This window comes from Antedon bifida, chromosome 2, assembly GCF_963402885.1.
Source record: "Antedon bifida chromosome 2, ecAntBifi1.1, whole genome shotgun sequence".
NCBI classification, from domain to species: Eukaryota; Metazoa; Echinodermata; class Crinoidea; order Comatulida; family Antedonidae; genus Antedon; species Antedon bifida.
Window position 1 is genome coordinate 36,634,993 of NC_136227.1, and position 23,954 is coordinate 36,658,946.

A 23,954-nucleotide genomic window follows, 5' to 3' on the forward strand; every position below is an offset into this window, starting at 1 on the left:
CCTTTTTTCTCACACGACACAGAACAGAATTGACACGCGGACGCAAGCCAACGAAATATAAGGGGATCTCCCATGGAAAATCCCTTTTATGACGAACGAAAAAACACAAATCTACAATTGATTGGCACCGTAAAAATACTTTATAATGAGGAATAATGATTTTTGAATAAAATACGTTTGGTTTGGTTGGCAGTATTACTTTTAGGAGTAAAGAAAAAGGTGAGGTTTCAACTGTCTATGTGGTTCGGACATCAGGATTTCGAAGGGTTAGGCCTAGGCTTGGAAGGCTCGGAGCAATAATTCCATCGCCTTATACACGGTGGTTGCTTCATATGAATATTCGTATTGCAACTTCCGGTTCAGAATGATTTGCCTAGAAAAAGAAATGATCTCATTTTCAAAGCAATGTAGTCATTGTTAAATTGTAAGAACTTTTTATTTCCTAAGGGAGATTATTATTTTACATCTCCCTGCTTATATCATGACAGATATTATAATAGGCCTAGGCCTATGCTTTTATTATATTAAAATTAAAAGGAAAAACTGGTTTATTTCTGTTTCTCCGTCCGTCGGGGAAGGCCAACAACTAACCACAGGATAGGGCCTACCTAGCCTGGTAGGAGTTGTCCTGTAGCCTGTAGGTGGACTAGGTTATGCCTGGGCCTTATTAGTTATAATTTTTATTTATTTTTTTTTTATTTATTAACAATTAATTTATTGTTGTTTGAGACGTAATATAAACTGTACAAAATCCATGATAACACAAAATCGATGATTTATATTATAATAGCACCAATAATTAGGTCTACAGACTGTAAAGAATCTATGAAAACCCTAAACCGAGCATTAACCCTGTTTTTAGAACATGATTTGTGCTAAATAAAACATTTACGTCAACCATGGACATTCACAAATATTCGCTAACGATACTAAACTAGGCCACACTTGCTCAACGGCAGATGGGCTATATAGTGAAATCCTTTTTTTTTTTAAATAGACACCTGTACATTGGATGTGTAATTTACTAAACATGTTTTCTGATGATGAACCAATAAAATTCGAAATATTAAATACTAATGGCTTGCCAAACTTTTTTCTGAGTTTGTTTTATATTATTATCATCACATAGATTGGCATTTGTAATTCAATAAATTAATAATATTGTATAAAAGAGCCAGTTTTACCATTACAGAGTATCATTGGAAATTATTGTACATCGAAAAGATGCAGAATGCAGCTGCCCATGTTATTCTCAGGGCGGATCATCGTACTAAGTTTTCGTTTGCATACTTCTCTTGGTTGGTCTTTTCTTAGTTACAGACGTGACGCCCATGTGCTTACTTTTGTTAATAAATGCTTGAGTGGCAGGGTCCCTACTCTCCAAAATAGTTTTAATTTAGCTCATGATGTTCATTTATTTACCAGGTTCAGTTCTAATGGTTATTATTACCCAAGGCTAGAACTGATTCTGATAGAAGATTTATATTTAAGGGGTACTCAGATCTGGAATACTAATGAATGTGGGGTGTGTGGGGTGGTATTTTATTCTTTGTTTTATGAGTTTTTTTGTATTTGTATCGTTGGGTTGTTTGAATTGTTTTGTAATTTTACTGTCATTGTGATTTGGGTACTGGGAGAACAGTTACTGTCATTGTGATTTGTGTACTGGGCCCTCTAGGAGAACAGTTACTGTCATTGTGATTTGTGTACTGGATCCTCTGGGAGAACAGTTACTGTCATTGTGATTTGTGTACTGGGCCCTCTAGGAGAACAGTTACTGTCATTGTGATTTGTGTACTGGACCCTCTGGGAGAACAGTTACTGTCATTGTGATTTGTGTACTGGACCCTCTGGGAGAACAGTTACTGTCATTGTGATTTGTGTACTGGGCCCTCTAGGAGAACAGTTACTGTCATTGTGATTTGTGTACTGGGCCCTCTAGGAGAACAGTTACTGTCATTGTGATTTGTGTACTGGACCCTCTGGGAGAACAGTTACTGTCATTGTGATTTGTGTACTGGACCCTCTGGGAGAACAGTTACTGTCATTCTGATTTGTGTACTGGGCCCTCTGGGAGAACAGTTACTGTCATTGTGATTTGTGTACTGGACCCTCTGGGAGAACAGTTACTGTCATTGTGATTTGGGTACTGGGAGAACAGTTACTGTCATTGTGATTTGTGTACTGGGCCCTCTGGGAGAACAGTTACTGTCATTGTGATTTGTGTACTGGACCCTCTGGGAGAACAGTTACTGTCATTGTGATTTATGTACTGGACCCTCTGAGAGAACAGTTACTGTCATTGTGATTTATGTACTGGACCCTCTGGGAGAACAGTTACTGTCATTGTGATTTGTGTACTGGACCCTCTGAGAGAACAGTTACTGTCATTGTGATTTATGTACTGGACCCTCTGGGAGAACAGTTACTGTCATTGTGATTTATGTACTGGACCCTCTGGGAGAACAGTTACTGTCATTGTGATTTATGTACTGGACCCTCTGGGAGAACAGTTACTGTCATTGTGATTTATGTACTGGACCCTCTGGGAGAACAGTTACTGTCATTGTGATTTATGTACTGGACCCTCTGGGAGAACAGTTACTGTCATTGTGATTTATGTACTGGACCCTCTGGGAGAACAGTTACTGTCATTGTGATTTATGTACTGGACCCTCTGGGAGAACAGTTACTGTCATTGTGATTTGTGTACTGGACCCTCTGGGAGAACAGTTACTGTCATTGTGATTTATGTACTGGACCCTCTGGGAGAACAGTTACTGTCATTGTGATTTGTGTACTGGACCCTCTGGGAGAACAGTTACTGTCATTGTGATTTATGTACTGGACCCTCTAGGAGAACAGTTACTGTCATTGTGATTTACTGTCATTGTGATTTGTGTACTGGGCCCTCTGGGAGAACAGTTACTGTCATTGTGATTTATGTACTGGACCCTCTGGGAGAACAGTTACTGTCATTGTGATTTGTGTACTGGACCCTCTGGGAGAACAGTTACTGTCATTGTGATTTATGTACTGGACCCTCTGGGAGAACAGTTACTGTCATTGTGATTTATGTACTGGACCCTCTGGGAGAACAGTTACTGTCATTGTGATTTGTGTACTGGACCCTCTGGGAGAACAGTTACTGTCATTGTGATTTGTGTACTGGATCCTCTGGGAGAACAGTTACTGTCATTGTGATTTGTGTACTGGGCCCTCTGGGAGAACAGTTACTGTCATTGTGATTTGTGTACTGGACCCTCTGGGAGAACAGTTAATGTCATTGTGATTTGTGTACTGGATCCTCTGGGAGAACAGTTACTGTCATTGTGATTTGTGTACTGGGCCCTCTGGGAGAACAGTTACTGTCATTGTGATTTGTGTACTGGATCCTCTGGGAGAACAGTTACTGTCATTGTGATTTGTGTACTGGGCCCTCTGGGAGAACAGTTACTGTCATTGTGATTTATGTACTGGATCCTCTGGGAGAACAGTTACTGTCATTGTGATGTGTGTACTGGATCCTCTGGGAGAACAGTTACTGTCATTGTGATTTGTGTACTGGGCCCTCTGGGAGAACAGTTTTTTAACTGAAGATGTTACCCAGTATAAATAATTAATTAATAAATATTAATTCATTTGTTAATTGACCTATAATAATTCAAATCAAATTTTGAAAATTTGGCAAGTACATTCACTTTGAAGATTAAAAACATGATTACTGGCAAAATAATATTTAATTATCATTGTAGATGCATAATAATAGTGGCAATCTGCTACTAGCCATGAACACAGACAATTTTGATTACACGCGGGAAGGAGACAGAGTTAGAGCTGGGGACACAGCAGAAATGGACATATGGGAAGAACTTGATGCTTTCCTTGTAGATCAACCAGAGTTCAGTGAGATGATGGATTTGGGGCAAGCAGCATTACCTGAGTTAAACAACCAAATGTTTAGTAGTTCATTAGACCAGGTTAGAATACTTTTTTATTATATTCTAAGAAATAACATTTTGATCAAGATTCCAGGAATTATTTTAAATTCTTTGCATTTTTTTTGACATAAAACTATAACTATTCCATTATGTTTGTGGTAATTAAATATTAAATTTTGTAGGAAATTCAACATTTTCAAACAATTGAAGAAAAAGTAAAGGCTAACAAAGAAGAGTCAATTGAGGAGGAAGATGCAGTTGTTGATCATGAAGATGATGGAGAGGCTGAAATGAGCCAAGCAGATACATTTGCCAACTACAAACCTAGCAAATGTAACAATCTTCCTCTATTTTCACTTTCCATATTAAGCATTTTGTAGGCAGCCTAAATGATTAAAATGTCTTTCATGATGGTAAGCTTTCATGTTAAAATGTTTTGTTAAATTTCAGCTGATGTTGGCTTGAAGCATCCTGACCTTGTAGTAGAAACAAGCTCACTTGCAAGTGTAGAACCACCAGATGTTGACTACACACTTGCCTTTCCTCCTTCAGTTATTGCAGATGGTAAACTGTCTGCATTACAATTGGAGGTTGTTATCTATGCTTGTCAACAACACAGTAGGTTCTTGGCATCAGATGAGAGAGCAGGCTTTCTTATAGGTATGTATATATATGGTATTTTTTTAAATTTGTATAGTATAGACTTGTAAGGCAGCTTATTGGTTACAAAAGTGCCCTCTGGTTGTTCATAGAGATATTATAGTGAACGTCACTATAATATCTCTGGGTTAGCCTTCATTAACCAATTCCAATTTTGTTTATTACTTCAACAGTTATCAAACTACAGTCAAGTAGTGTCTGTATTTAGCCAAACATTTTCCTTATTTTTATAATTTCAACAGAGTGACAATTTTGCAGAAAATTCTTGTATGAATCATGAGCTATTCATTCAAATACCCTAAATCAAGTGGATCCCAGCTTCTACCCAAAAGTGCCTTGCATCATATTTTAGAGGAAATGGAACCTGTCTACATAAGCTAAATCATTCAAATACCTTTAAATATGTTTACAATAATGTTATTTCAGGAGATGGTGTAGGTGTTGGGAAAGGCAGAAGTGCAGCTGGGATTATATATGAAAACTACCTTAGAGGTCGCAAGAAAGCTTTATGGTATGTCAATGTTTGGTGAATTTGACCCTTAAAGCATGCTGTACCTGGATAATGCATCATGTTGTGGTTATTCTATTTTATGTTTTTGATTGTAAGTATTACTTGTTTCAATAGGTTCTCTGTGTCTAGTGATTTGAAATATGATGCGGAACGAGACTTGAGAGATATTGGAGCACCAGATATATCTGTTTGCCTACTTAGCAAGGTCAGTCACCACAACAATATTAGACATTTTTATATTTTTCTGTAATGTTTAATCATACTAAATATTACGTGTGAATAATTATAAAGGATGCATACAGATTTTTTAATAAAAATTTAAAATTATCTAAACTTGAATTAAAGCAATAATTTAAAACAATTGTTTACCCTGTAGCCTGTGGTACCAGGTATACGCACAAAGTTCAACAACATTTGATAATACTCGTTGTATATACACAATGCAAGGGTTAAACTATAGTCATGTGTTTCTTTATTCTTTTATATATTTAGGTTAAGTATGGTAACTTAAATGGTGAATCATCGGGAATATTGGATGGTGTTGTGTTTTCTACTTACTCATCACTAATTAGAGAAAGTCGAGGAAATAATGAAAGTCGAATAAATGAACTTGTTCAATGGTGTGGTGGAGAGTTTTTTGAGGGACCTGTATCCTTATCAAATGATGTATTTATATATATGTAATTAAAAGTCGGGGTGTAAGGGTAGAAAAAGATATGAAACAACACTATTTCTTTAGAATAACTGGTTGACCAGTAATTTTATTCTTCAGAGCTGTTATATTGTATATATACCACTAATAATAATTGTAAAGGGTTAGGGTTAGGTAACCCTAACCCTAACCTGTTATATTGTATATATACCACTAATAATAATTGTAAAGGCCTAAAAAAGCAATATTTATCTTTCTATTGCTTTCACCTATATATAATGAAATGAAATAGTGTTTTACTCTACATGACCAACATGCTTCAAGTCGACAACCTTGACTGCTACTTTCAGATCATTCTTGACGAGTGCCATAAAGCAAAGAACTTGTCCACAAAGACATCAGCCAAGGTTATTGAACTTCAGAAACGCCTACCTAAAGCAAGAATAGTGTATTGTAGTGCAACGGGTATGTTTAAAAATATATATTAATGAATACAAATTATCTTGTCATAGCCAATTATAAGATAAAAAAATGAAACTGAATCTCAAAGTTGAAAACAGGGAGAACTACTGACAAGTGGACGGGCTGTTAAGGCAGGTGTGCAAACCATAAAATCTGTAGCCTAACCTGTCATGGACGGGCTGTTAAGGCAGGTGTGCAAACCATAAAATCTGTAGCCTAACCTGTCATGGACGGGCTGTTAGGGCAGGTGTGCAAACCATAAAATCTGTAGCCTAACCTGTCATGGACGGGCTGTTAGGGCAGGTGTGCAAACCATAAAATCTGTAGCCTAACCTGTCATGGACGGGCTGTTAAGGCAGGTGTGCAAACCATAAAATCTGTAGCCTAACCTGTCATGGACGGGCTGTTAAGGCAGGTGTGCAAACCATAAAATCTGTAGCCTAACCTGTCATGGACGGGCTGTTAGGGCAGGTGTGCAAACCATAAAATCTGTAGCCTAACCTGTCATGGACGGGCTGTTAGGGCAGGTGTGCAAACCATAAAATCTGTAGCCTAACCTGTCATGGACGGGCTGTTAGGGCAGGTGTGCAAACCATAAAATCTGTAGCCTAACCTGTCATGGACGGGCTGTTAGGGCAGGTGTGCAAACCATAACATCTGTAGCCTAACCTGTCATGGACGGGCTGTTAGGGCAGGTGTGCAAACCATAACATCTGTAGCCTAACCTGTCATGGACGGGCTGTTAGGGCAGGTGTGCAAACCATAAAATCTGTAGCCCAACCTGTCATGGACGGGCTGTTAGGGCAGGTGTGCAAACCACTGTACACTTGGTTCAGGACTCTTCTCAACCATATGACCAAATTCAAACTTCCTCAATTGAGAATGATAAACAAAGCTGACATCCAAGAAATCTAGAAATCTGACATCAGAGACATCTAGAATGTCTAACAAGCATAAGATAAAATAAAAGACATAAGTATGCAATTTATGTTTTATTTTTTCATTTCTTAAAGGTGCTTCAGAATTAAAAAACATGGCATATATGACTCGACTTGGTCTTTGGGGAAAGTCAACTCCTTTTCAAAACTTCCAAGATTTCTTGAATACAGTTGAAAAGTGGTATGTCACCTTTTTGAGACAAAAATTGTATAATGAGTAATGTGTTTAGGCAGGATGCAGAAATACAAAAATCCAGTGTAAACAACTTTTACTTGGGTTATTGAATCATGTGTGTTAGTGATATGAGTGCTTTCCGGTTTAGTTCATGTCCTTCTCTCTATGTACTCTACATACGAATGGTAAAACAAAATCCTTTTTTCTTAAAGTTTGTGTGCTACAGACAGTTGACCTGTCAGAGGAATTTATTATTTAGCATTCTTTATTTAGGGGTGTGTGTGGAATGGAGCTAGTCCCAATGGAAATGAAGATTAGGGGCATGTATATGGCAAGACAGCTTAGTTGACCTGTCAGAGGAATTTATTATTTAGCATTCTTTATTTAGGGGTGTGTGTGGAATGGAGCTAGTCCCAATGGAAATGAAGCTTAGGGGCATGTATATGGCAAGATAGCTCAGTTGATCTGTAAGAGGAATTTATTATTTAGCATTCTTTATTTAGGGGTGTGCGTGGAATGGAGCTAGTCCCAATGGAAATGAAGCTTAGGGGCATGTATATGGCAAGATAGCTCAGTTGATCTGTAAGAGGAATTTATTATTTAGCATTCTTTATTTAGGGGTGTGCGTGGAATGGAGCTAGTCCCAATGGAAATGAAGCTTAGGGGCATGTATATGGCAAGATAGCTCAGTTGATCTGTAAGAGGAATTTATTATTTAGCATTCTTTATTTAGGGGTGTGCGTGGAATGGAGCTAGTCCCAATGGAAATGAAGCTTAGGGGCATGTATATGGCAAGATAGCTCAGTTGATCTGTAAGAGGAATTTATTATTTAGCATTCTTTATTTAGGGGTGTGCGTGGAATGGAGCTAGTCCCAATGGAAATGAAGCTTAGGGGCATGTATATGGCAAGATAGCTCAGTTGATCTGTAAGAGGAATTTATTATTTAGCATTCTTTATTTAGGGGTGTGTGTGGAATGGAGCTAGTCCCAATGGAAATGAAGCTTAGGGGCATGTATATGGCAAGATAGCTCAGTTGATCTGTCAGAGGAATTTATTATTTAGCATTCTTTATTTAGGGGTGTGCGTGGAATGGAGCTAGTCCCAATGGAAATGAAGCTTAGGGGCATGTATATGGCAAGATAGCTCAGTTGATCTGTCAGAGGAATTTATTATTTAGCATTCTTTATTTAGGGGTGTGCGTGGAATGGAGCTAGTCCCAATGGAAATGAAGCTTAGGGGCATGTATATGGCAAGATAGCTCAGTTGATCTGTAAGAGGAATTTATTATTTAGCATTCTTTATTTAGGGGTGTGCGTGGAATGGAGCTAGTCCCAATGGAAATGAAGCTTAGGGGCATGTATATGGCAAGATAGCTCAGTTGATCTGTCAGAGGAATTTATTATTTAGCATTCTTTATTTAGGGGTGTGCGTGGAATGGAGCTAGTCCCAATGGAAATGAAGCTTAGGGGCATGTATATGGCAAGATAGCTCAGTTGATCTGTAAGAGGAATTTATTATTTAGCATTCTTTATTTAGGGGTGTGCGTGGAATGGAGCTAGTCCCAATGGAAATGAAGCTTAGGGGCATGTATATGGCAAGATAGCTCAGTTGATCTGTAAGAGGAATTTATTATTTAGCATTCTTTATTTAGGGGTGTGCGTGGAATGGAGCTAGTCCCAATGGAAATGAAGCTTAGGGGCATGTATATGGCAAGACAGCTCAGTTTCCAAGGTGTGTCCTTCAAAATTCATGAGGTTGCCCTCTCACAAAAGTTTACTGAAGTCTACAACCAATCAGTTCATTGGGTAAGTGATCCTTATTTTTGTAAATCAGAAGTAGAAACCTTAATTTCCTTTGATATAATATTAAAATGGGAAATTCACAATTAAAGTAAATTATAGTCAGCTCAAAATCTGAAACACTTATAGGTTTGTAACTCAAGTTGTGTGGTATTTATTAACAGTATTATCTACTGAGTAACATTGTCTACTTATAGGTTTGTAACTCAAGTTGTGTGGTATTTATTAACAATATTATCTACTGAGTAACATTGTCTTTTTGGCTTTTTTGCTTCCAGTGGATTAAAGCAAGAAAGTATTTTCAGGAAGCACTGGATCTGCGTGTGTTTGACCCAGGTCAGAAATCACGACCGCCATGGGCTCAATTCTGGGCTGACCATCAACGTTTCTTTCGTAGTATGTGCATAGCTTCCAAAGTTGCCTCAGTTATTGAACAAACTTCTAAAGCAATACAAACTGATAAGGTAGGTGTTATATATCATGTTTTCCAGAAAAGAATCACAAAAGTAACATTTAATGAAATCACTTTCTACTATATTTTTAATGTGTGCATATATCAAAATTGTTTATTTTTCAACTATACTTCCAAATGTAGAATATCATTATTCAGTCAGTGCTACACCGATAAATGTTGTTAATTTTCATTAATTCTGTTTGCAGTGTGTAGTAATAGGTCTTCAATCAACGGGTGAGGCTCGGACAATAGATGCTGTGAAATCAGCTGGTAACCAATTAACAAGTTTTGTGTCATCAGCAAAGTATGTATGGTTAAACATGTTACAAATATGCGTCAAATTAAATCCCAATTATTCCAGATGACATGTTTGACCCTTTAAACTAACTAAATGTGGTTATTTGCTGTTTACATTAGATTTAACAGAGGTATTTGCATTCTTCTTTAATTTCAGGGGTATACTTCGAACATTAATAGAGAGGCATTTCCCTTGCTCAGATCACAAGATTTTACCAGACCTGGAATTTAGTGACACTGGTAGTAACCTATCACCAGCCAATTTCAGTCAAGATGAAGAAAGTGGAGAGAGGTCACGGAAACGAAAAGCATTTGTTGATGAATTAAGAGAAAATGATAACAAATTAATGAAGTGTACTTATAGTCCTGAAATCATAACACTTTCAAGTGATTCGGAAGATGAATTTCCTAAACCTTCAAGGAAGAATGAATTTCCAAAGTTGTTTCAAAATTTTGACGGTATGGTCTCATTGTTTATATTTACATCACTAAAAAAAAACTATCTATGGTATTAAAATCTTTGACGAAAACATTTTGAATTTTGTATTTACAGTTGGTGCTCGCTTAAATAGATCCTCATCTCCCAGCATAAAACAAGACAATAAAGACATACAAAAGATGAGACAAGAACTATTAGATGACCTAGAAAAAATTGAGCTTCCTTGCAATACACTAGATACACTGATTGATGAATTAGGTGGTCCTGCAAGTGTTGCCGAGGTTAGTTAAATTAGTACCTATTATTTCCTGCTTTTAAGGCTTGTTCACACCTGTTCTGGCACAGTTCCGGATCAAGACCCTTAAAACCAGTTATTTTGTTATTATTAATCGCAAGTCTGTGCAGTGCATAAAATTGTACATATTTTGCAGATGACTGGTCGTAAGCATAGGATCGTACGTGATAACAGTAAATTTTTATATAAACCAAGAAGTGAAAATATCGATAAGGTCAACATACTTGAAAAGGACTGTTTTATGAAAGGAGAGAAGGTCAGTTTAGTTTTACAATTTTAACAACATTCAATAGTCTCTCTTCAAATAAGCCATGTATGGGTTTTTCCTACTAGATCGCCTAACATTCAATAGTCTCTCTTCAACTAAGCCATGTATGGGTTTTTCCTACTAGATTGCCTAACATTCAATAATCTCTCTTCAAATAAGCCATGTATGGGTTTTTCCTACTAGATTTCCTAACATTCAATAGTCTCTCTTCACATAAGCCATGTATGGGGTTTCCTACAAGATTACTATTTCTTCCAAATGTAACCAACTTTTGGTTAAGTCTCAGCAGCCCTAATCTGCATGTGTTCCATGTTTGCAAAAAAAAGTTTGTCAATGTTTTGAAAGAAAAGCGGTGTTCAATGTGTATAAGATAACAATCAAGTTTAAATTGTAAACACATTATAAAATATAAAACATTTTGGTATATATATGTATATGTTTAATTAAATGTCTGTCTAGTTTGTTGCTGTAATATCAGAGGCTGCAAGCTCTGGAATTTCACTCCAAGCTGACAAAAGAGTACCCAACAGAAGAAGAAGAGTCCACATGATGCTAGAGTTGCCATGGAGTGCAGATAGAGCAATTCAACAGTTTGGTATGTTTAAACAAATTATGATGAAGTGGATAAAGCAAAAATGTCTCCTTAGATGCATCACAATGGTTTGTGTTGCTATGTAGAATTTTGTTTATCACAAGTTTGTTTGTTCCAGATAATAAAAAATGTGTTTTTGTTTGTGTTTGTAGGTCGAACGCATCGGTCCAATCAAGTTTCTTCCCCTGAATATGTTTTCCTGATTTCAGGATTTGCTGGGGAGAAGAGATTTGCCTCCATTGTTGCTAAGAGACTTGAAAATCTGGTAGGTAGAAATTATCTTACTTTAAACATTTATATTACATAGCCTATGTAAATACGTGAATGTGATTGGTTGAAACTGCATCACATGACTACTGCTGCGAGGATCGTAAATCATATATATCCTCGAGTACGATGATATTGACTGAGTAATTTTCACGTAATTATCGTGTCCCTGTCATTAAACATATAAAATCCAGTAAATTCTCAAGTGCGATGATATTGACTGTGTAATTTTCTTGTGGCAACACTCGCGTTTGCCGATAAATAAACAAAAGTCATCTACTGGGTCTTGAACTAGCGAGGGATTGTTACTCCATCACAAGAAAACGCTTCATCCGATGCGGCACGCAACTTGCTTGAAGAAATTAATCAACTAAACTATGCATACATAGCGCCCTGTTATTAGTCCTCCCTAGATGTAATGAAAGACCGTTTGTGATTGGTTAATACTCACAGTAGTAACTCGGTACACGCGACGCATTGAACATTCGGTAATTCGGGTCCTCGAAGAAGACAAATTATTCGGCCTACCTGATAATAATATTATTATTGTTAATGTAGGCTTATTGATGGAAATTCCTCTGTTAATTTAAATGACCTAGGCCTAAGTGAATATTTTATTGCCAAGGAATCATTAATTAGTAATTATCTGTATATTGTTCTTCGCAAGGTAAGGTGAATGCAATGCCTCTAGGCAGGCTTATTACATAAAGGAGGCCTAGCTACACCCGACCCAGCAGTTACATTCAACTTGTTGTTGGCTATGTAATAGCCCTATACCCTACTTCATCAAATTATTAAATTTTTAATTATCTACCCTGCGAGTTTGCGACTGCTCTCCCCTTCTTTGTTTTTTAAAAAATATTTTTTATATATATATATTTTTGCTATGACATGTATTTTACACGCAATTTTGCTCTTAGCCACGTGTTGTAATTTTGGTCGATTTTTGATATTTGAACTAAAAGTGAATAATAATAGATATTGCCTTTTATATCGGTAAAATATAAGATTGGAAATGATATATTGTTCGAGGAAATATATTTCCCTCGAACAAAATATCATTCCCTCGGGATGTCAAATCTTATATTTAACCTCTAAGCAGTCAATATTTGTATAATACTGATAATTAATAAAAAATTGAAATAAATATAGATTAATTTTGGTTACAGTAGTGCTAAAATCTTGTATGTTTCTTGTATTATTTGTCACCAACTTTCAGGGAGCTTTAACACATGGAGATAGACGTGCCACAAACTCTACAGACCTAACAAGCTTTAATATAAACAATAAAGTAAGTCGTAAGATGTATTTTATAAATTAAATTAAAAAAAAATACCATGTTATGAGTTTACTACAAAGATTAAATATTATTTTTTATCAGTATGGTCGACAAGCTCTTGACAATGTCTTAAAACAAATAGTGGGTCAAGAAGAAGGACTGGTTCCATTTCCAAATGAACAATTTCTTGAAAGTAAGTATTTAGCTCTCTTAAATGAAAATCTCACATACAGCTTATTATCAAAAAAGTGTCTAGGGCAACTGGAATACTTCTAAAAGTAAAAGAATTCTTTCCTCAATCAGTATATGTAACCCTAGCTTTGTTCAATATGGTAACTTGGTATGGGGTAATACATATAAGAGCACATTAGAAGTCCTCTTAAAGATCAAAAAGAGAGTTGTAAAATGTATATGTTCTTGATATATAGTGATTGGAAATTAATCAAATAATAAATCAGTACATCTGAACTTGTATAATTGCTTTTTTAGGTGTAAAAGAAGGGCTTGCTGGGGTTGGAATGATTTCAACTATGGCTAGCTACAGAAGGCCTACATATACAATTGAAAAAGGTAAAAAGTCATACAAGAAGAATTTATAACCCTCCTAATTACAAAAATAAAAAAAGTATTTAACCTTTACAAAAAATGTTTTCATTTTTCAGGATGTAATGAAGTTTCAGTTTTTCTTAATCGAATTCTTGGTTTAGAGGTGAAATTACAAAACCAGTTATTTAAACACTTTATGGACACTTTAGATGAGATTATCAACAATGTCAAAAAAGATGGAAAATGGGATATGGGAATTCTAGGTAATTCATCGGCATTTTTGTCAGTGTTACATTTACAGTATTAATGAATTTTAATAGTTATTATGTTACCTTAATGCTGTACACCCCTTTATAGTTTCTCTACTTTTAAGTCATTTATAATTCTTTCCTAAACCTTTTGCTGCTGATACGTGTTGCTTTAATTGTTATAACATTTTTTCCTTTACTGTACACCCCTTTATAGTATTTATTTTTCTCCTCTAAGGACCAACATTCTCTCTACCTTAAAGAAATTTAAGTAATTTTAAAATATATTTACTTTAAACTCCATATAAATTGTATTACACCACATAACAAATCTTGCATACATAGAATTGTTTAAAGACTTTAATATTATGTAGAGAATCTAGTGTTTGCCACCTTTCTGAATTTAAACACAAAATGTTTGTATATTCATTCCAGATCTTGGTTTTAAAAGTGGAAAAGTAAAAAAAATAGAAGCAGAATCGTTTAAGTGTCAGTCATCAACAGGAACAGTGACAGTTGAACTTCATAAGGTATTATTACTGTGGTCTGTTGCTATACCATATTTTAACTTCATAAGGTGTTATTACTGTGGTCTGTTTCTATACCACATTTTAACTTTATAAGGTATTATTACTGTGGTCTGTTTCTATACCATATTTTAACCTTATAAGGTATTATTACTGTGGTCTGTTTCTATACCATATTTTAACTGCATAAGGTATTATTACTGCGGTCTGTTTATATACCATATTTTAACTTTATAAGGTATTATTACTGTGGTCTGTTTCTATACCATATTTTAACTTTATAAGGTATTATTACTGCGGTCTGTTTATATACCATATTTTAACTTTATAAGGTATTATTACTGCGGTCTGTTTCTATACCATATTTTAACTTTATAAGGTATTATTACTGTGGTCTGTTTCTATACCATATTTTAAATTCATAAGGTATTATTACTGCGGTCTGTTTCTATACCGTATTTTAACTTTATAAGGTATTATTACTGTGGTCTGTTTCTATACCATATTTTAACTTCATAAGGTATTATTACTGCGGTCTGTTTCTATACCATATTTTTACTTCATAAAGTATTATTACTGCGGTCTGTTTCTATACCATATTTTAACTTTATAAGGTATTATTACTGTGGTCTGTTTCTATACCATATTTTAACTTCATAAGGTATTATTACTGCGGTCTGTTTCTATACCATATTTTAACTTCATAAAGTATTATTACTGCGGTCTGTTTCTATACCATATTTTAACTTCATTAAGTATTATTACTGCAGTCTGTTTCTTATATAGATTGTGTCAGATCGTGGAATTTCATATGATCAAGCATGGGATTTTTTCCTTCAAGGAGACTGTTCATTTTATAAATCAAATAAGGTAATTTAAACTCTTTTTCAGTCACTGTAGTATTGTATATACATTGCATTCGATGTTATGTACAGTGCAAAATACATTTACATTTCACTTTTTTTTACTTAAGTAAGTAAGTAGTATTCAAGCTCATTGGGTGTATGAATGTAAAAGGGAATTCTTAGTGCCCCAAGTTCCATGTGTGTGTTGTTTTATTTGATATATATAGGTCCGAGTTCGAGTCTCGGTTGGGGCGAATTTTTCTCATTCTCACAGATTTCCTCATCTTTATCGTTTCAAATTAATTAATTAAATTTCAGTATATCACCAGGTGGTTTAGAATTAATGTTCTTTGCCTGATTTGTGTATATATATATATATATTTTTTTCAGTAATTTGCCTTTGGATTTATATATATATATATAAATCCAAAGGCAAATTACTGAAAAAAATGACAATGCTGTGGGTATCAGTGGCTGGATCTCAATGGAGATACAAATAAAAAAGCGAAAAGCTAAATCAAAACGATAAAGTAAACAGCCAGAAAAGTTAGCAGAGCTTTCGGGCAACACTAGCCCTTCATCAGTGCAAGTGATATATATATATATATATATATATATATATATGATATACTGATGAAGGGCTATTGTTGCCTGAAAGCTCTGCTAACTTTTCTGGCTGTTTTACTTTATCGTTTTGATTTAGCTTTTCGCTTTTTTTTTGTATATAAAAAAAAACCGAAAAGCTAAATCAAAACGATAAGTAAAACAGCCAGAAAAGTTAGCAGAGCTTTCGGGCAACACTAGCCCTTCATCAGTGCAAGTGAAGGAATTTGGATAACGTCATATTTGGATATCATCAAATATATATATATAAATCCAAAGGCAAATTACTGAAAAAATGACAATGCTGTGGGTATCAGTGGCTGGATCTCAATGGAGATACAAAATAAAAGCGAAAAGCTAAATCAAAACGAGAAGTAAAACAGCCAGAAAAGTTACCAGAACTTTCGGGCAACACTAGCCCTTCATCAGTGCAAGTGATATATATATATATATATATAAACAAATCAGGCAATATATATATATATTTGATGTATTTTTAGATTCCTTGCAAATCCTACCTGGCATAATATGGATTCAAACAATACTACCATTATGGTAAACCTGTTATAATATTTTTCTTTAAGCGGTATAATGAGAAATGTCTAGCTATTCTTGTGAAAAATGCAGCTGAAACAGGAATGGTACAACAGTTCCGTCCAAACATTGGTCGTACCAACAAGGTTCAATCACTTGATGACATCAAATTAAGATATACAAAGGTAACACCAAAACTTGCAAAATCTGATTGGATAGCTCAGTATCAGCATTCTGAAACGCATTGTAATCATTCTTATGGGTAAGTCTGTTTAGCAGCATCATTTTTTAAGTTGCTGTAACATTCCACCATAGACACATTATTCTTATTTAATTCCAGCAAAAAAAAAATGTGCAGAATGCATATTAATAATAATATCCTGGATTTATATAGTGCCTAATGTTATGAAACCTCTAAGCGCTGAACATTATTACACCAGTCATTTTTTTTTGGATCAAACACCTATGGAAACATACTTCCATAATGCAGCTAGTAATCAGCGCAAGGTTGTGTCTTGATCTAACCGGGTTCACATTTATACACCTGGGTGGAGAGAGCCAAACGTAAGTAAAGTATCTTGCCTAATGATACAAACAATGCGGCGAGAGTTGGATTCGAACCTCAATCTCACGATCAGTAGTCGAACATCAAACACACTGCGCCACTTACAGTTTACATCTCAATTGATCCCTTACCATTAAACTCTTAGATGAAACGTTGTGCCAGTGACGCGTGGGTTTAAGATAACTAATAAACTAAAGAGTATTTTTCAGATTCTTAAATGATAATCAAGATTTAGTATTTTAATATTGAAATTGATTTATTTTTCTTTTATTTGAAGATCGACCCGAAGGCGAGTTGATGTCAAGGCCCTCTATACTGTAGAACATACAATTAACTTAACTAATAAAATGAGATATATACAATTGAAAGTATTGTTTATTTTTAGTAATTTAGCATTAAATCATTTCTTTGTCAAATTTCAGGACGGGTAATTGTAAACTTACAACATCAACAACTAGATGCAAGTCAGGTCTTCGGAAGACTAACTACCATGTTCTTACAGGATCTGTTTTAAGTGTATGGTCACGAGTTGAGCAAGTATTACGCCGTCATCCAGGATCTCAATCTAAAATGCAAATCATACGAGTACGTCTAGAGGATGATTCTAAATTGATAGGTATGTATTTTATAATGGTTCTCTTCCTTCCATAAAGGAGCTCAAATAAAGAGCACTATAAAAACAAATGTATCATCTATTATATAATTCTACTGCGGAATATTGCACCCCACCATCTATTATATAATTCTATTGCGTAATATTGCACCCCACCATCTATTATATAATTCTACTGCAGACTATTGCACCCCACCATCTATTATATAATTCTACTGCGGAATATTGCACCCCACCATCTATTATATAATTCTACTGCAGACTATTGCACCCCACCATCTATTATATGATTCTATTAAAATGATTTACAGATTTGCAGCAAAACAATTAATAATATCATAGAATGTTGTACGTGGTTGCTACTATGTTCTAATAACATTTATTCTGTATCATTAATCAACATTGTTCTACTATGCATTTATACCTATCCTCCCAAGCCTTTCCAAGGCATTATTAAAATGTCAGAGAACAATACAGTATGTACAATACTAGATCTTATAATTGTAATAAGTAAAATAAATATTAGAGCCTACCAATACTCTATCTAGTCTTCTAAATGATTAACAATTCAAACTTTTTATTGTAAGTTTTCCATTTTTTAAAAAATACAAGGTTGTTTGATGCCTGAAGTGTGTGTTGAGGAGCTGAAGTGTATGCTTGCTGACGAGCAGAAAGCATCTTTACCACTGGACCCAATTATAATTAGTGATAATGAATCAGTATCCTCAGATAAAGAATTAAACACGCCAAATCAGTACCCATACATTCCAAGGATGAATGAAGTCATTCCACAAGTTGACATGATTCCAACAGATTCTTTAACAGACCTTCTTGCACAGCCTAGTACCTCTCAGGTGTTATCAAATCGTAACAGCTTGTATTTCTCATCAACAAGGGCAAAAGAACAAACTGATTCAAAAAACAAGCAAACTGAACCTGAACATGATAGTAATAAGTCAGCTTTGAATTTTTTACAAAAATTTGACTTTGGTGAAGCACATAAGCAAGTTAATCTACAGTCATCCTCTGAGCAAAGTCTGTTTCAAATGCCCAATTCACATAAGCAAGTTGATCTACAGTCATCTTCTGAGCAAAGTCTGTTTCAAATGCCCAATTCACATAAGCAAGTTGATCTACAGTCTTCTGAGCAAAGTCTGTTTCAAATGCCCAATTCACATAAGCAAGTTGATCTACAGTCGTCTTCTGAGCAAAGTCTGTTTCAAATGCCCAATTCACATAAGCAAGTTGATCTACAGTCGTCTTCTGAGCAAAGTCTGTTTCAAATGCCCAATTCACATAAGCAAGTTGATCTACAGTCGTCTTCTGAGCAAAGTCTGTTTCAAATGCCCAATTCACATAAGCAAGTTGATCTACAGTCGTCTTCTGAGCAAAGTCTGTTTCAAATGCCCAATTCACATAAGCAAGTTGATCTACAGTCGTCTTCTGAGCAAAGTCTGTTTCAAATGCCCAATTCACATAAGCAAGTTGATCTACAGTCGTCTTCTGAGCAAAGTCGGTTTCAAATGCCCAATTTATTAACACAGTCTTTTCAAGAACCTAATAGTAATGGTTTTTCTACAGTTCCATTACAGGAATCAATTGATCTAAACTTATCAAGTCATACGAAAATGATTAATAAAAATTCATCATATATGTCATACACAAATAATTTTGGCTATCAAATGCCAAATGGATTAGACAAGTCTTTACAGCAGACAACAGCACAACAACAATACATTCCTTTCTCAAATAATCCAGGTAATCTGTGGCCAAATGAAGAGAGTATTCCTCACCTAGAAACAGAACCTATCTCACCACCATCAGAATCCAGTGATAATCAACTTTATTTTAATGGGACTCTTGATCAAATTACCAGATATTAACAAATTTATTTTTCAAGAACTTGCTAAGTATAGCTCGTTTTTAAAACTAATTATTGGTTAATATAACACCACCACATAAATGTCATTTATCAGCATAGAGATAATCAAGAGAATTTAACTGCTCAAATTATCTGCCTGTGTAAAAAGTTAATTTTCAAACTATATGCAGTCTTATTTTTTGATCTTCTATTTATGTCTGTTGTTGATCAATCCATTATATATCCCACATTAAGTAATCTCAAATGGTTGTTTGTTACTTGGTATCAACCATACTGCCTCATACAGTCTATTTATGTCTGGTGTTTGGCTGTTGTTGATCAATCCATTATATATCCCGCATTAAGTAATCTCAAATGGTTGTTTGTTACTCAGTATCAACCATACTGCCTCATACAGTCATAATGATTTCCTCTCTTTTTCACACAATGTTTCAAGGTTTTTTCTTTTATTTGTTAAGTTGGCCATTTCTTGCCAGTTTTTACAAAGATAACTGTATTTCTCCTTTATAAGATTAAATTGTTTATAATTTCAGGGAAGATAATAAAAATGGCTACAGTACGTTTGTTTAAGATCTAAACTATTTATCATATATATATATTCATATGTATTTGATAGATATCATAGATGAGTTGATAAAAATATTTACTTCTCAGGGAATTGTGCAATACACTAAAATATATACATTTATATTTATTTTTGAAAAAATAATATATAAAAATGTGTATTGATTTGTTTGCCACCAGAAGGTACAGTATGTTGAAAACTGTAAATGAGCAACTAGATTATAAAGTTTATTACAGACAGTGCATATAATTGTCATCAAAGGCATTCTATGATTTGAGTATTTGAACAAACATTACTGTTTAAACATTTTTCCCCAAAATACATTTCATTGAATTTTAAACTTTAGAATAATTATAATAAGCAAGTGTTGACAAGTCTTTAATTGTATTAATAGTTTATAATAAAGATAAGTGTTGCTATTATGTTTTTCAAATATGCTGTAAAAATGGTATTTTTAAAATTTAATACTAATAATGCTTTCTTTTGTAACTGTATTTTAAACAGAACATTTATACCTGGATATATACTGTGTATAATATATATATATATATTTTATTACTTGTCTGAAAGTTTGTTACCGATTTAAAAGTACAGTAGAATTCTTTAAAATTATTATAGATATTTATGGCAGTATATATAGTACTTTACTGTACAGAAAGAGTCTGCCCCTGGCTTTACTGTACTTGACCAACATAAACGTTTACAGAGTTATATATGGCAGTATTTAAAATAATACTTTACTGTACAGAAAAAGTCTGCCCTGATTTTACTGTACTTGACCAACATAAACATTTACAGAGTTATTTATGGCAGTATTTAAAATAGTTTTGTACTTTACTGAAAGAGTCTACCAATGCTTTATGGATACTTTTGTATATCGGTAGTAGTTGTAATTTATCCTTAAGTTCCTTAATTTAAATTCTTACATTTAAACTCCTCCTTATGTTATTTTTGAGAATGGGATTTGCCAAAGTAATTTTTAAAATTATATTATTTTAACCTTGATAGCTGTTATATAAAGAATGTCTAATTACCAAGTCCACTATCAAATACACGTTTTAAATAATTATTATACACAATTCAATTTGTTGGTAAGTTGTAAGATATTCATGTTTTTATATAAACTATAATCAAGAATAAAAACTAGTCTATTTAAATATAATGTTTTCCGTTCTTGTTTGTTCATACCATAACAACATGCCATAGTACCCCAGTTGCTTTCTGGGCAAAATGTCCACACGTGTCTGTTTTAAAGAGGAGCTCCACTCAGTCTTTCTCAGCTTATATTATATTTAAGCATGTTTAATTGAAAGTGATTACATAAGAAAATTTTGGAAAATATGGGAATATTTTCCAAAAACGCAAAGCGTGTTACACTTGGCATAATAGTAATATATATTTTAATGTCGTTGACGCACCCAATGGGTTAGGGTTAGGGGGTTAGGGTTAGGGGTATATTCCTAGCAGGTTCCGAGTATGTTCCACATATGTTCCGGGTATGTTCCGAGTATGTTCCCAGTATGTTCCAAGTATGTTTCGGGTATGTTGTGGGTGTGTTCCAGGTATGTTCCGAGTATGTTCCGGGTATGTTCCTAGCATGTTCCGAGTATGTTCCACATATGTTCCGGGTATGTTCCAGGTATGTTCCGAGTATGTTTCACATATGTTCCGGGTATGTTCCAGGTATGTTCCAGGTATGTTCCAAGTATGTTACACATATGTTGCGGGTATGTTCCAGGTATGTTCCTGGTATGTTCCTGGTACGTTCCAAGTATGTTCCGAGTTTGATCCCAGTATGTTCCAAGTATGTTTCCGGTATGTTCCGGGTGTGTTCCGAGTATGTTCCGGGTATGTTCCGGGTATGTTCCGAGTATGTTCCGGGTATGTTCTGGGTATGTTCCAGGTATGTTCCAGGTATGTTCCTGGTATGTTCCTGGTACGTTCCTGGTACGTTCCAAGTATGTTCCGAGTATGTTCCGAGTATGCTCCGGGTATGTTCCGAGTATGATCCCATTATGTTTCCGCTATGTTCCGGGTGTGTTCCGAGTATGTTCGTGGTATGTTCAGAGTATGTTCCGAGTACGTTCCGGGTTAGGGTTAGGGGTTAGGGGTTAGGGTTAGGGGTTAGGGTTAGGGTTAGGGGGTTAGGGTTAGGGGTTAGGGTTAGGGTTAGGGTGTTAGGGTTAGGGTGTTAGGGTCAGGGTTAGGGTTAGGGTTAGGGGTTAGGGTTAGGGTTAGGGTTAGGGTCAGGGCGGCCGTTCCAAGGCAAAACAACGTAACTACAAAATGTTGCTTTTCGAGAAAAATTTAATTGAAGTTTGAGTGTTTGCATTTCAACAACAAATTATCGTAATGATGTGAAATTTTGCAGGAGTATATATAAATAATAATTATTGTTAAATACAAAATGATAAATAATTTAATCAATTTGATCAAAAGTTATTACCACTTTTAACAGATACGTTGTTTTGCCTTGGAAATGACGTGCATAGAATGAAAGTCATTTCTGAGGTAAAACAACGTAACTGTGATATTCTGTGGCAAAACAACGTAACTGTGGTCATTCCATGGCAAAACAACGTAACTGTGATGATTTTAAAAACAATGGATTGAAACTCTTTTTGAACAACAGGGAGGGCTGCGATCACTAATGATGCCTACAAACTAGGTTGGCTTAACAAAGAGTGCATTTGAAGCTAGGCTTAGCCTTTTGGATCTACTATTTATGATATAGACTTACTTACTTACATGATTATGTTATAGCCTACCCCCTAGCCTGCTACTAGAAGGCCTATATGTACAACAATGCAAAGACGGCCGTCCTACTAGGCTAGGCCTAGCCTAGTTCCAATGACAGTACTGGGGTACTAGGCCTAGGCAAGATTAGATAGGGCTTTCAAAAATAATAGCCTAGCCTAGTTTCAAGCTTGCCTGAACTTTTTCGTAAATATAGTTAATTCTTAGAATAAATGTTAATACATTAAATTAGTTGTCTAGCCTAATAAGCCTGGTATCGTTTAATATATCTTTTACTTTTAGTTAAGATCGTTGCTATGCATATCGTCATGCATCAGCGGTTTCTGTCTCAAAATTACGTAACTTAGCTGATAGTGAGAATTTAAAGCGAAAATCGTATGCATTTCCGTGGCAGAACAACGTATCTGGTAGATACGTTGTTTTGCCTTGGAAAATACCATAATTATTTGTTTTTTGCTTTAGGGTTAGGGTTAGGGTTAGGGGTTAGGGGTTAGGGGTTAGGGGTTAGGGGTTAGGGGTTAGGGTTAGGGGTTAGGGTTAGGGTTAGGGTTAGGGTTAGGGTTAGGGTTAGGGTTAGGGTTAGGGTTAGGGTTAGGGTTAGGGTTAGGGTTAGGGTTAGGGTTAGGGTTAGGGTTAGGGTTAGGGTTAGGGTTAGGGTTAGGGTTAGGGTTAGGGTTAGGGTTAGGGTTAGGGTTAGGGTTAGGGTTAGGGTTAGGGTTAGGGTTAGGGTTAGGGTTAGGGTTAGGGTTAGGGTTAGGGTTAGGGTTAGGGTTAGGGTTAGGGTTAGGGTTAGGGTTAGGGTTAGGGTTAGGGTTAGGGTTAGGGTTAGGGTTAGGGTTAGGGTTAGGGTTAGGGTTAGGGTTAGGGTTAGGGTTAGGGTTAGGGTTAGGGTTAGGGTTAGGGTTAGGGTTAGGGTTAGGGTTAGGGTTAGGGTTAGGGTTAGGGTTAGGGTTAGGGTTAGGGTTAGGGTTAGGGTTAGGGTTAGGGTTAGGGTTAGGGTTAGGGTTAGGGTTAGGGTTAGGGTTAGGGTTAGGGTTAGGGTTAGGGTTAGGGTTAGGGTTAGGGTTAGGGTTAGGGTTAGGGTTAGGGTTAGGGTTAGGGTTAGGGTTAGGGTTAGGGTTAGGGTTAGGGTTAGGGTTAGGGTTAGGGTTAGGGTTAGGGTTAGGGTTAGGGTTAGGGTTAGGGTTAGGGTTAGGGTTAGGGTTAGGGTTAGGGTTAGGGTTAGGGTTAGGGTTAGG

General features: G+C 35.4%; 1 protein-coding gene across 1 annotated transcript; it reads left to right on the forward strand.

Annotated features, from left to right (window-relative positions):
• The first annotated feature begins 33 nt into the window (after positions 1 to 33).
• On the forward strand, positions 34 to 21,097 carry LOC144834952 (protein strawberry notch homolog 1-like). The gene is made up of 26 exons (XM_078689950.1): positions 34 to 219; positions 3,756 to 3,980; positions 4,124 to 4,274; positions 4,392 to 4,601; positions 5,028 to 5,112; positions 5,227 to 5,317; positions 5,605 to 5,760; positions 6,115 to 6,229; positions 7,240 to 7,345; positions 8,993 to 9,146; positions 9,419 to 9,604; positions 9,801 to 9,898; positions 10,049 to 10,350; positions 10,445 to 10,611; positions 10,762 to 10,881; positions 11,353 to 11,488; positions 11,638 to 11,750; positions 12,972 to 13,043; positions 13,134 to 13,224; positions 13,521 to 13,601; positions 13,694 to 13,840; positions 14,261 to 14,355; positions 15,139 to 15,222; positions 16,385 to 16,596; positions 17,322 to 17,515; positions 18,125 to 21,097. Exons 2-26 carry the CDS (start codon positions 3,756 to 3,758, stop codon positions 19,393 to 19,395), a joined length of 4,662 nt encoding a protein of 1,553 aa, XP_078546076.1. The 5' UTR covers positions 34 to 219; the 3' UTR covers positions 19,396 to 21,097.
• Positions 21,098 to 23,954: the final 2,857 nt, after the last annotated feature.